The following is a 12,976-nucleotide window of genomic DNA, read 5'->3' as shown; positions in this document are numbered from 1 at the left end:
AATCTAAATATTTGAGAATTTTAAATTTATAAGAAAAATAATGAATTATTAAAATTAAAATGTTTGTTTTATCTTTTATATTTAAACAAATAATTTAAATCAAAGTTGTTAATATCGGGATCCTACATAGGATCGTTTTTGGGTTTGTATGATCGAGATCGGGATCCTAAGACCCCACAAAATAAAATATAATTTTAATTTATAATTTTTAATCATGAAAAATAGTTCAAACATTCAATTTTTTGTTTAAAAGTTATAAAAACTTCAAAATATTAATCATAAGTTGCAACACAAAATGATAAATACTAAATTGGTAAGGGTAAAAGACATAAAATGTTTTAAAAAAAAGAAGGGAGGTAGGATCGGATCGGATCTCAATCCTACGATTCTACTTACGATCTTACGATCCTACCATAAATACGATCTTTTGACGATCTGGATCGTTTTTCATACCTATGATCGTACGATCGGACGATCGGACGATCAAGATCGCGATTTTAACAACATGATTTAAATATTAAAAAAAAGAAATTAATAAAATTTAATTTTAGAAATTTAAAATTAGAATGAATGTTCATTAATAAAATTGATATTAATTTATTATTATATTTATTATAGTTATTACATTAAAATATTATATAAAATTTTATAAAATAAGAAAACCTATGAAATAACGGAAAAAAAATAATTCAAAATAAAAAAAATAACATTTAATAAACAAAATAATAATAAGAAAACTAAATAATAATAAGAAACTAAATAATAAGAGTATGATACGTGAAGGAAAAAAAAACCTTAGAGTAGATAAAAAGTAAATTCTAAAACTAAACAAAATAAATTGATTATAGAAAAGTTGTCAACAAGCTATCAAAATCCAAAAATGGAAACCGTAGCTCATGAGCTCAGTAATGGAAACACCATCACCGCTCCTGACGGAGAACAAACCGGCTCCGCCTTCAAGCTAGTTGGCTTCAACAACTTCCTCCGAACAAATCCAATGTCCGACAAATTCTCAGTCAAAAGGTTCCACCACGTTGAATTCTGGTGCTCCGACGCCACCAAAACTGCCTGTCGTTTCTCTTGGGGCCTTGGCATGCCCATCGTTCAGAAGTCTGATCTATCTACCGGAAACACAACTCACGCCTCCTACCTCCTCCGCTCCGGCCAACTCAACTTCCTCTTCACCGCTCCTTATTCCCCTTCCACCACCACCACTGCCGCCTCCATCCCGACGTTTTCCCTAACGGATTGCCGCAACTTCACCGCCTCCCACGGGCTCGCAGTCCGCTCAATCGCCATCGAAGTCGAAGACGCCGAAATCGCTTTCTCCATCAGCGTCTCCCACGGCGCCAAACCCTCCTCTGCTCCAATCACCCTTGGAGATAACGACGTCGTATTGTCTGAAGTAAAACTTTACGGTGACGTCGTTTTGCGTTACGTAAGCTACAAGAGTCCCAACTACGATGCCATATCTACTTTTTTGCCCGGGTTCAAACCCGTTGAAAATACGTCGTCGCTTCCTGACCTTGACTACGGGATTCGCGGCCTTGATCACGCCGTAGGCAACGTCCCGGAACTAGCTCCGGCTGTAGATTACGTGAAATCATTCACCGGATTCCATACGTTCGCCGAATTCACGGCGGATGATGTTGGTACGAACGAAAGTGGACTCAATGCGGTCAATTTAGCATGCAATAACGAGATGGTTTTGATCGCGATGAATGAGCCGGTGTACGGAACAAAGAGGAGGAGCCAGATCCAGACGTATCTGGAACACAACGAAGGCGCCGGAGTTCAGCATTTGGCGCTTTCCAGTGAGGACATATTTGGAACCTTGAGAGAGATGAGGAAGCACAGCGGAGTTGGTGGTTTTGAATTTATGCCGTCGCCACCGCCTACTTATTATCGGAATTTGAAGAATAGAGTTGGAGATGTATTGACAGATGAAAAGATTAAGGAGTGTGAGGAGTTGGGAATACTGGTGGATAAAGATGATCAGGGGACTCTGCTTCAGATCTTCACCAAGCCTGTGGGTGACAGGTAATATTATGTTCCTCACATGAAACTCCTCAATATTCTTCACTTCCTTATTGCAAAAGTAGCAGACATATTGAGGGTTACCAATGGGGGTGGTAATTGGGATAATTAAAAATATAATATAAATGAACTAAAAGTTAAATAAAATTTTAGTGTTAGCAAATTATGTTAGACCAGTAATTTGTCGTGAGTGTGAGTAGACAATCCGTTTTGTAAGTTGAATTTTGATGATTGTATCGATAAAAGTTAGATAGTATTGTATCTGTCGATAGATAATATACATGGTCGGGTACCACTGATTAACTCAAGTTTATATCGTCGTATAAGAAAGTATTATATGTGACCAAAGTCATACGTAGGTAAAATATATAAAAATGAACATGCAAACTTACATTAAATTTACATTGAAACGTGAACAAACTCACATATAATATGTTTCTTTTTAAATTTATACCGAAATGTACATAAAAGTAAGTAAGAATTTTCTTTTTTTAAATTAACTAACAAAAGTCCAAATTAAAAAGAAACATATTATATGTGATTCGATTTATACGTAGAAAATGTAAATACAAATAAAAATGAAAACATAAAACAATTACGTCAAAAGTAGACAAACTTGACTTTATATAGACACATAAATATAAAAAAACAAGTTTTTTTTTTTTTTTTTTTAAATCCTAACGAACGAAAATTCTAAATATTCTTCGAAACGTTGATTACCTCGAATTCATACAAGGACGTACATAAAAATAAGCACGAAAAATATTGTTGTTTTTCTTTTTTGATAAATAAATATACAAGGTTGGTACCGGTGATAAAACATTTTATATGTGACTAGACTCATACGTAGTAAACGTGCATAAAAATAAGCATGAAAATGTATATAGAATTTACTTTGAAACATAAAGAAACTCAAATTTATACCAACACGTACATAAAAATAAGTAAGTAATATTTTTTTAAGGTAACGAGCGTAAGTTCAAATAACAAAAATTGTATTATATATGATCTGACTCACGCATAAAGCGTATATAAAAATAAGCACAGACATGTAAAAAAATGGCGTTGTAACGTAGACTAACTCGAATTTATACCGACATGTACATATGAAAAACATGTAAGTTGTTTAAAAAAATAACGAACAAAAACTATAAATTTAAATTGAGACATTGATCACCATGAATTTATACCGATACATACATTAAAATAAGAAAATAAAAGTTTAGTTTAGGAACAAAAATTATTAAGGAAAAGTAGATTATATATACTATGGCGATAAACACAAAAATTTACAAAATGTAAATGACGAAATTGACATTTTATAAAGTTCAAAATGAAGTGATAAAAGTTATATTTTAAAACGTATTTTGAAAAGTATATAGTGAAAACAGTCATTTTAAAAAATGTATCGCTATAAAAATTTATTTCATCAAGTATTTAATAAAATATATAAATGTAAAAACTATCATTTTAAAAGGTATAAAAAATATATTGATGAAAAAAAGTCACTTTATAAAATATTAAAGTAGAAAAAGGCATTTTACAAAGTATTTTAAAATTATAAGAGTAAAAATTATCATTTTAGAAAGTATAAGGTAGGATACCTCGGTGGAAACTACCACCGACATTACCTTTTAACACTTATATAATTGGAACATGGTTAATGTGTGTATTGTGTTCTGCAAGATTCTTTCGGTTTTAAATATTAAATGGGTTGAGAGAATTGCTTAATTTTTGTATCGTGTTGCAACAATATATTTATTTAAACAACTTTTTCAAACTAGTTTTTTTTGTGAGGGGTTTAATGTTTAGGTTTTAGACCTTATAAGCGTATCGTGTTGTGTTATAATATTAAAAGTATTGAAAGAATTTGACAATAATTTTAATTATTTAATTTTCGTGTTGTATCACCCGATTATTAAACATGACAAAATCTCTTATCAAAACTTATTATTTTCATGTTCGATTGATGGATTGTGTCAGTTTTACCACCTCTAAATTGATAATCTACCACTACAAACCTTGGTTGACAATTTTAGCAGTAATTTTTTTGGTAAATGATTAAACTGGAAATTTCGTAGTTGGTCACATTAAAATGATATTAACACACATATTACTTAAGGGAAAATATCACTGATGCCTTACAAACTTTTCAGTTTTGGTTTAAAATGTTTCTAGTGTTATTTTTTGGCTTTTCTAAAGGCATAAAATCCATTTAATGTGTTCAAAAGCCAATATCAATAGATATTGGAAGGGTCATCTGGTAAACATTTGTCTAGTCAAAATGATTTACTATGTGTGTATGTGTGTGGTGGGTGGGAGGGGAGGGGGTGGTTGATTGTTTAAAGAATCAGAATCACCGATAACAATAAAATCATCATAGCAGTAAACCCTTCAATAATTTGTATCGTATTTTAGTTTTATAGATTAAGAATTTAAATAGATTTGTTAATGTTATATGAAGAATGTAAATAAATGTTTGATTTAAACATAAAAGATTTCGTACACTTTAAAACCCAAGAACATTATCAAAAAATCATGTTAGATTCAAACATAAAAAGAACTTTAACTATCTATATGAGTTAACATAGAAAAGAAATTACAACTAAACGTCTAAACCTAAAAATATAAGTTACTTCTTACCTAGAGGGAAATAAATTTATTAAAGTAATTAACTTTTATGTTTGTTTACATTTGGGTAATAATTTTTTTTTTCTGTACAAAAAAAGATAGTTAGCCATATGTGAACAAACCGAGAAGGTAAGAGAAAATTACATGAATGGTCTCTGTGGTTTGGCTAATTTACGCATTTGGTCCCTAACTTATTTTTTTAACTTAGATGATACATATTGTTTTGTTTTGTTTTTGTTTTTTTTTTTCATGTCTTACCTCAAAAGACTATTGTGTCATTTTTAATTTATTTTTTAATTAATTTTCTTATTTATGTATTTAGTTTTTATATATTTAAATAAAAATTAATAGATCCCACGTATCTGCATCTCCTCATCCTAAACCTGAAATCACATTTAAGAAATTTAAGTTGGGTCCCACCAGTCACCATCCCATCTCTCATCATTCTCAATTTCTATTTCCTTTCCATCTTTAGTGACATCGATATCTCCACCATCCCTTCTTTTTTTCAATCCTTCAACTCCCGCGACCAACACCAATCCTTCTATTGGGTTGTGGTGGTGGAAAATTCAATGAAGAGACAGTGGGTTGTGGTGAGGAGATGCAGATATGTGGGATCTATTAAATTTTTTAAATATATAAAAAATAAATACATAAATAAGAAAACTAATTAGAAAAATAAATTAAAAATGGCACAATAGTCTTTTGAGGTAAGATAGGGACCACACGGACAACAAAAATAAATAGTATGGATCATCCGAGTTAAAAAATAAGTTAGGGACCAAACACACAAATTACCAAAACCATAGGAACTATTCATGTAATTTACTCTTACATTTTCGGTTTGTTCACACCTGCGTAACTATCTTTTTTTTTTTTGTACACGTCTAGGTAACAAACTTTTTGGAAGTGTTCACATATAACCGGTTATGACCGGATGTAACTTGCTACAGCTGATCATAATGGTCATATGTGAACACTTCCAAAAAGTTCGTTACCTATATGTGTACAAAAAAAAGATAATTACCTGAATGTAAACAAATTGAAAAGTTAATTACCTTAATAAGTTTATTTCCTTTACCCAGAAACCAATCACCATCTCTTTGTTTCAAATACCTATTTATCCATTAGTTTGAAACTCTATTTTTGGGGTTTAGATTCAAATCTGAAAACCATTAGCCACCACTCTTCACCAACATCTTCCATTGTTCACCACTAGTATCTTCCGTCGTACACCATTATTTATTATCCAAGATCAGAAGAAGCAAATCACACCCAGATCGGGAACAAAATCAAGAAAAAAAAATGTGTGAGGAATAGAGCACCAGAGGTGACTTCCATAGACGGGAGCTCAGTCCCCGTGCCGGAGATGAAAATGAGTGGGAGGTCAGTCAGTGGCACAAATCTTCGATTTTTACCGTTTTCATTCTTGGATCTGTTTCTTAAGTTCCAAAAATAGCCACTAGTATGAAAAACTTAGAAGATCTTATTTGGTTCAGATTTACCATTGTTCTTTTCCTTGACAAACAGATTTGGAAACCATCTCTTTGCATCATTGAGATCCAAGATCACTGATTACAGTCAGAGGTCATGATATCATTGTTCCTGGTATGTTCTATAGTATACATATTGTTGTACACGGATTAGATGGCCTTCTCGAGTTCAGACCTCATATGATAAACTCACTTTCGAATGTGTTGACTGGTTGGTCAATGTTTTTGATGTTGTAAATATGTGTTTATTTATCTGAACCTCCTATAGGGAAAATTTGACGGTTTCTTGGGTCGATTATGATGGAGTTTATCTTAAGTTGTTAGATGAAGAATGGTCGTTGGTTTCTATGAATGGGAGCAACATAAAAGCGGAAGAAGAAGATGATGGATAAAGATGTGTGGTGGATTTCAGTTTAATTTCTTTTTTGAGTGAAAACGCCACGTGATTAAGGAAACCAGGAATTACATGTTAAAGTTTTTTTTAACAGGTAAAAATGGACTTTGTGTCCCTAAGCGACAAAAAAACATGAATGACCATTTAAAATAGTACTTGATACTTGGTTGGGTTACGATGACATTAACCCATTACTTAAAGAGCTAATCGGAAGAAATAACGTGTTTGTATATACTCTTGTTATCATACCTCATTCTACGATGACTTAACAAGTAAAAGAAGTCTAAAATCTTAATTTTTGAGAGTTTGTTTGTTGTTCTTTCAAAGCTTCGGTTTTCAACAAAATTTTAAAAGAAGGTTTTAAAATATAACTACAGATTTACAACTTATGTTGGTCAATATAAAATTTAAAGTTATATTAACATAAAAGTTGAGCAGGAAAGTCCATGACTTTTAGATAGGGTTCATCATTTTCCATTGGGGATGAAGATATAAGGACACATTTTTATTCCCATTTGGGATGCCGGATTAGGGGGGGGGGGGGGGGGGGGGGGGGATAACGGGATGAGGATGTGGAATAAGGTTCCCGATACTCTTCTGTCTCATTCTCATCTCTAGTTATAAGAAAAGAATATAATAATATTGTTCTATTATCTATTGAAATTTAATACATATCTACAAAATAAAATCAACGTGTTTTGATGATTTACCGACCAAAAAATCTATATGGATGTAACTTATGTCCTTAGAACATCTCAAAGTACACTTTATTTTTGGAGTGTAAAATAGAGTTTATAGTGGTTTATCACTTCATCTACATCGTCACTCTAAAATATATTTTACACTTTAATAGAGTGTAAAATTAGAATGTAAGAAATAGTATAACTAACACTCCAAATTTAGAGTGTAATGGTTTATTTTACTATTTATTAAGTGTAAAATAAAGTTGAGTTGGAGATGTTACTCTATTTTACAATTAATAAGTAAAGTACAATTATAAAAATATAATGAGGTTGGATATCCTCTCAAGGTTTTTGTGTCACTCTATTGGCTGTTAGGCGTAAAGACTCATGAAAAGAAATCAAACAAAAGGAAATGTCTTGCTTGCAAATTATGGGAGATAGAGATAGAGAAAGGAAGAACTTGATTTTTGTTTGTGTGAACTAATACGTGGTAGACATGGAGAAAGAGTAAAACCTTATCCATTTTCCTTTAGTATTTTCAACAACCTTAAATTGCATATTAATCATTATGAAAAACATATTTGATAATATTTTTGCATTTTGTTTATAACAACAGTTGTTTCTAATTGGTCATTGTTATAATTCTACTTTTTTTTTTTTGTGTTCGAGTAGGCCAACCATATTTATAGAGATAATTCAAAGAGTTGGTTGTATGTTGAATGACGATAAAGGAAATATACAACAAAAAGCAGGGTGTGGGGGATTTGGCAAGGGGAACTTCTCGGAGCTCTTCAAATCTATAGAGGAATATGAGAAGACACTTGAACCACCATTGAACCAATAGCCGATAAGTGAAAAATGCAAATGTCTTGTTGATGTGTATGTGTATTCTATGGAAAATATTCCTACAAATGTATGGGAATAATTGTTGGAAATATGAAATGTTAATCATATTTAATCGATCTTTGCTTGAAAAAACAAGTTCTATTTGTAACCAAAATTACTATGTAATAACCTTAAAATAAAATAACAAATGTTATTTTACTTTATGTATTTTGATTTTAGGATATAAAATAAAAATGAGTGAATGTGTGTCTATATATATATATATATATATATATATATATATATATATATATATATATATATATATATATATATATATATATGAAACCTCCATGATTTTTTTATTTTTTTTCTAATTATTATTATGAATTGGTTAATAATGTTAACTTAGTATAAAAACTAAATTCTAATCATAAATTAAATAAACTACAATATTAAAATATTATATTTTACTTCTATATATAAAATTACGATTTTAAATTTTTAACATATTATAGTTAACTTATTAGTTTAAATATGTTGTCTTATGTGAGCAATTGTCGTTTTAAAGTCACAACTTTTATATAATTTATGTTTTTATGCAAAATAGTTCAATTATTAGTTTTAATATAATGTTAAAATTGTTAACTTAAATCAAAATTGAAGTTAAACTTGAAAAAAATTGAAAGACTATTTTATAAATAGTTAAAAGTTATAAATTATAGTGTTAAATCTAAATTATAATCTTAAACTAAAAAAAAAACATGAGACTTTTTTTTATAATCATTAGGAATTTTCATATAATTTGCTTAAAAATAACTTATAATAAGAATAGTTAAAAGTAAAATTATATAAAAAATGATAATGTTATCTTTAAAAACAAAAAGAAAATGTTTGTTGTTTAAAATAAAAGTAAATTACTAAAATCATCACTATGGTTTGGTCAAAATTGCACGTTTGGTCCCTAACTTTTTTTTTGCACTCGGATCATTCCTATGGTTTGATTTTGTTGCGTTTTTCGTCCATGTGATTTGATTTTGTTGCGTTTTTCGTCCCTTACATACATAAAGTTAGGGACCAAACATGCAACTTTTACCAAACCATAAGGACGAAAAACGCAACAAAAGCAAACCACATGGACGATCCGAGTGCAAAAAAAAAAGTTAGGGACCAAACGTGCAATTTTGACCAAACCACATGGATAATTTCAATAATTTACTCTTAAAATAATTACAATCAAAGAAACTAATATTCATCAAATATTTTTTAAAAAAAGTTAAATTTCTAAAACCAAATTAAAATAATTAAGAGTTTCCAAATAATTTATTTTGAATCAATTATAACAACAATAATTAAAAGTAATATTGTATACATAAATTATATTGTTACCTTTAGAAACAAAAACAATGTTTGATGTTTTAAATAATTACAATAACAAAAATTAAAATCTTAAGCAAATAAACTTTTTAAAATTAATTAATCATAACAACAACTATAAATATCATTAAACCATATATTGTGTTTAATTTTATTCATGAGTAACTTGCAATTAGAGATCATTAAAACAATTGAGATTATAAAATTTTAAAACATGTCTAAATTAGCATATAATTCAAAACCAATAATGTTTATTTCAACTTATTATACGATTTATTATATAAGAGCTAACAACAGTATCTATTAGTTATTCGTGAAAATTTCATTTATTCAATGACCAGAATTAGACAGGGGTATATCGCTCGGAGACGTAGAACAAAAAATCGTTTATTTGCTTCAAGCTTTCGGGGGGCTCATTCAAGACTTACTCGAACTATTACTCAACAAAAAATAAGAGCTTTGGTTTCGGCTCATCGGGATAGGGATAAGAGCAATAGTTAGTTTTAACTATAACTAAAAAACAATCAAAAGATATCTAAAGATATTTAATAAAAATAGGATTCTAATCTATGAATCTTGAAAAGAAACACGCCCAACTAAATGGTTCGACCAAAATCAATTCTTACTTTAACTAAACAGTTATGAACGACTTAAAAAATTCAAGTCGAATTGACTAATCCGGTATATTTTCCACGTTCATAGGATTATATAAGAGCTAACGACAATGTCATTAAAGTATATATTTGTCATATTTTGCGCAACACGGCCTAGTATCCATCTATATCTATATATCTTATAAAGCAAGCATTTTTCCATAAACCTCTTGCATTTGAAACTCTCAAGACTATTTAACTTATACAAATTAATTTATGATTAGCTTAAATATTACGATTTGTAACTTCCAAAACTATTGAAATCATGTTATTTTATTGATGAGTTAGATGAAATATTTAGCTTATTTAATAATTTTGTAGATTATAGATTGCATATATGTCAACACAAAATGATAGATTATATGTTTAGGGTTTGAAAAGTTATGTGAGTGGTTCAATCGATATAAGAAAGCAATTGCAACTTTTCCAAACATAAATTCATGTAAACTCAAATTGGGTGCATGTAAAGTTTTAGATATTAACCAAGCTTCAAATTTAGATATGTTTGTAAAGGTATACTTGCGAAAAAAATGTAAGCGTATGTGTTATGCATCGTTCTATAATCATAGGATGATGATAATTACTTCTCATTAGCTTTTGGTAAATCAACATTCAAACTATTTATCAGTTAGAGCAATTAACTTTGTTAGCATGTATGTATCTTTATATTGTCTCTCTTTTTTATGTTAAGACATATATTTTATGTCCAAGAGAACATTATTCAGTATGTATTTTATGTTATTATAAGTTATATATTATGTTTGTTTCTATCGCTTATTTTGTTGTAAATAACATCGATGTAGTTTTTATAATTGATTTTTGATGAAAAGAGTTTACAATAATTATTCCAGATATTTGGAGATAATGGCGAGTTAGAATGAATGATTTTTAATATGATATGACTTTATTGTTGAAAACCAATGATTATGTGTGTTATAAAATGAATTCTTTATGTTCTGCTAAAACTGCTAAAACTTACATGAATGTATTTATTGTAAAATGTTTTTATAGTAATAAAAATAAATTATTATCTTATAATATTTGTCAATTTCTTTTTTCCTTATTCGTTCTTTACCGTAAAGGAAAAGTAAAATAAATAAAGTATTAATATTTTTATAAGAAAATATAAGTGATAAAAATATACCTCAAGTGTAATACTCATCATCCTCTAACCGACTCTTAACATATATTTTTTTTAAGATTGATCGCAAAAAATAACAATTATTGTAGTTTTAAAATTCAAATCACCATTTTATTTGGAACGTTTATTCTCCTCCAATATTTTATAGTAACAAAAAATGAAAGTACAATACAAAAAGATGATAGTTTTTAAATATAATATTGATTTTTTTCAAATAAGTAGTTTTTAATTAAGTAAAATGTAATAACTGTTTAAAATAACGTAAAACTAAAGAATATATTATATTAGATTAAAATTTTGTTGTTATTTGAAATAATAATAATAATTATTATTATTATTATTATTATTATTATTATTATTATAATATAGGAAATACAAAATATTCAAATAAATTATTTATAAATTAGTTAATAATATCTATAGTTTTAAAAAAAATCAAAAACTTAAATCAATTTGATTCAAACACAATTGTTTATATCTTTCTTATCGTATACTTAAAGTTATTATACTCTTAGTTACAACTTAGTATAAAAATTATTATTTCAATGATAAATGTTTATAATATTGTTTTTATAACCTATAATTATTAATATTTATATTACATTATTAGTCACAACTCAAGAGTTTAAAACTCTCATTACAACTCAATAGTTTTTTAATTTAAATATAATTATGATTTCAAATTTAATGTAATTAGTCATGCTATTATATTTTCCATTACATTCAAAAGTTTTTTAAACTTATGGTTATTAATATGTAATGTTTTTTTATTTTCCACTTATTTTTTATACACATTGTAGCTATATTAGTGGTATATAAGTAAGTTTTGATTAAAAACTTATATGTTTGAAAAGATTTGTGATTTAAAATGAAAGAGTTAAAAAAAAAATTTATCACATCAATGGTTACTTATAAAGGAAACATTTTTCCTTTCACCACATTCATCTGAAACTCCCACGACTTTTCAAAAAATTTTTTCCAATAATGATTATAATATATTTAACCTAAAGTGTAATCATATATAAACTAAATTTCAATATTAAAATAATATATTTACTTTTACTTATAAAGTTATGTCTTTAACTTTTAACATATTATACTTAATTTAAAATATTAAGCTAATAAATTTTGAAAAATTAATTAACAATAACAACAATTATATAACATTAAACCATATATTATTTTCTATTTTCATTCATGTATAGCCCGCAGGTTGTGACATCTCCAAATTCACGATCATTTTAAAAAATTTATTTATGTTTACTTTAAAATCAGAGTAGCATTTTTTTAGAATAATATTGCGGAATTTGTTCCCAACAAACATGAAAATGATATTATCAAAGCATTTCTGAAGAAATATATTTTGTTTATATTAAAACATTGAGATGTTATCATCAATATAAAAGCATAAACATAAACACACCTTACATTCATTTACACTAATGATTTACATCACCGTTAATATATCCGTTTAATGTAGCTTCGTATCGACACCTGTGATACAAATAAATCGAGTGGGTAGGTTTGAGAAACCTGGTGAATACATAATGTTTTCAACCCATAATAATATAGTTAATTTGTTTCTTCATATACTTCATGTCAAACAATTAAACCGATTACCCATCCCCATTATCTTTATTTAATATTCCCTAAAGAATTATCGTCTCCTATATCGTATTTAACTCTCATCTCTTTATATCACATTTCCTTATGCGTTCGTTCCTAAGGTTCATTGCCTACAT

General features: G+C 28.2%; 1 protein-coding gene across 1 annotated transcript; it reads left to right on the top strand.

Annotated features, from left to right (window-relative positions):
* The first annotated feature begins 804 nt into the window (after positions 1 to 804).
* LOC145032370 (4-hydroxyphenylpyruvate dioxygenase-like) lies at positions 805 to 8,287 on the top strand. Its single transcript, XM_078981152.1, has 2 exons — positions 805 to 2,040; positions 7,911 to 8,287. The coding sequence occupies exons 1-2, from the start codon at positions 881 to 883 to the stop codon at positions 8,080 to 8,082; spliced, it is 1,332 nt and encodes a 443-aa protein (XP_078837278.1). The 5' UTR covers positions 805 to 880; the 3' UTR covers positions 8,083 to 8,287.
* Positions 8,288 to 12,976: the final 4,689 nt, after the last annotated feature.

The sequence above is a fragment of the Lactuca saligna genome, chromosome 2, assembly GCF_052625555.1.
Source record: "Lactuca saligna cultivar CGN05327 chromosome 2, ASM5262555v1, whole genome shotgun sequence".
NCBI lineage: Eukaryota > Viridiplantae > Streptophyta > Magnoliopsida > Asterales > Asteraceae > Lactuca > Lactuca saligna.
This window is presented reverse-complemented; position numbering and strand designations above follow the sequence as displayed.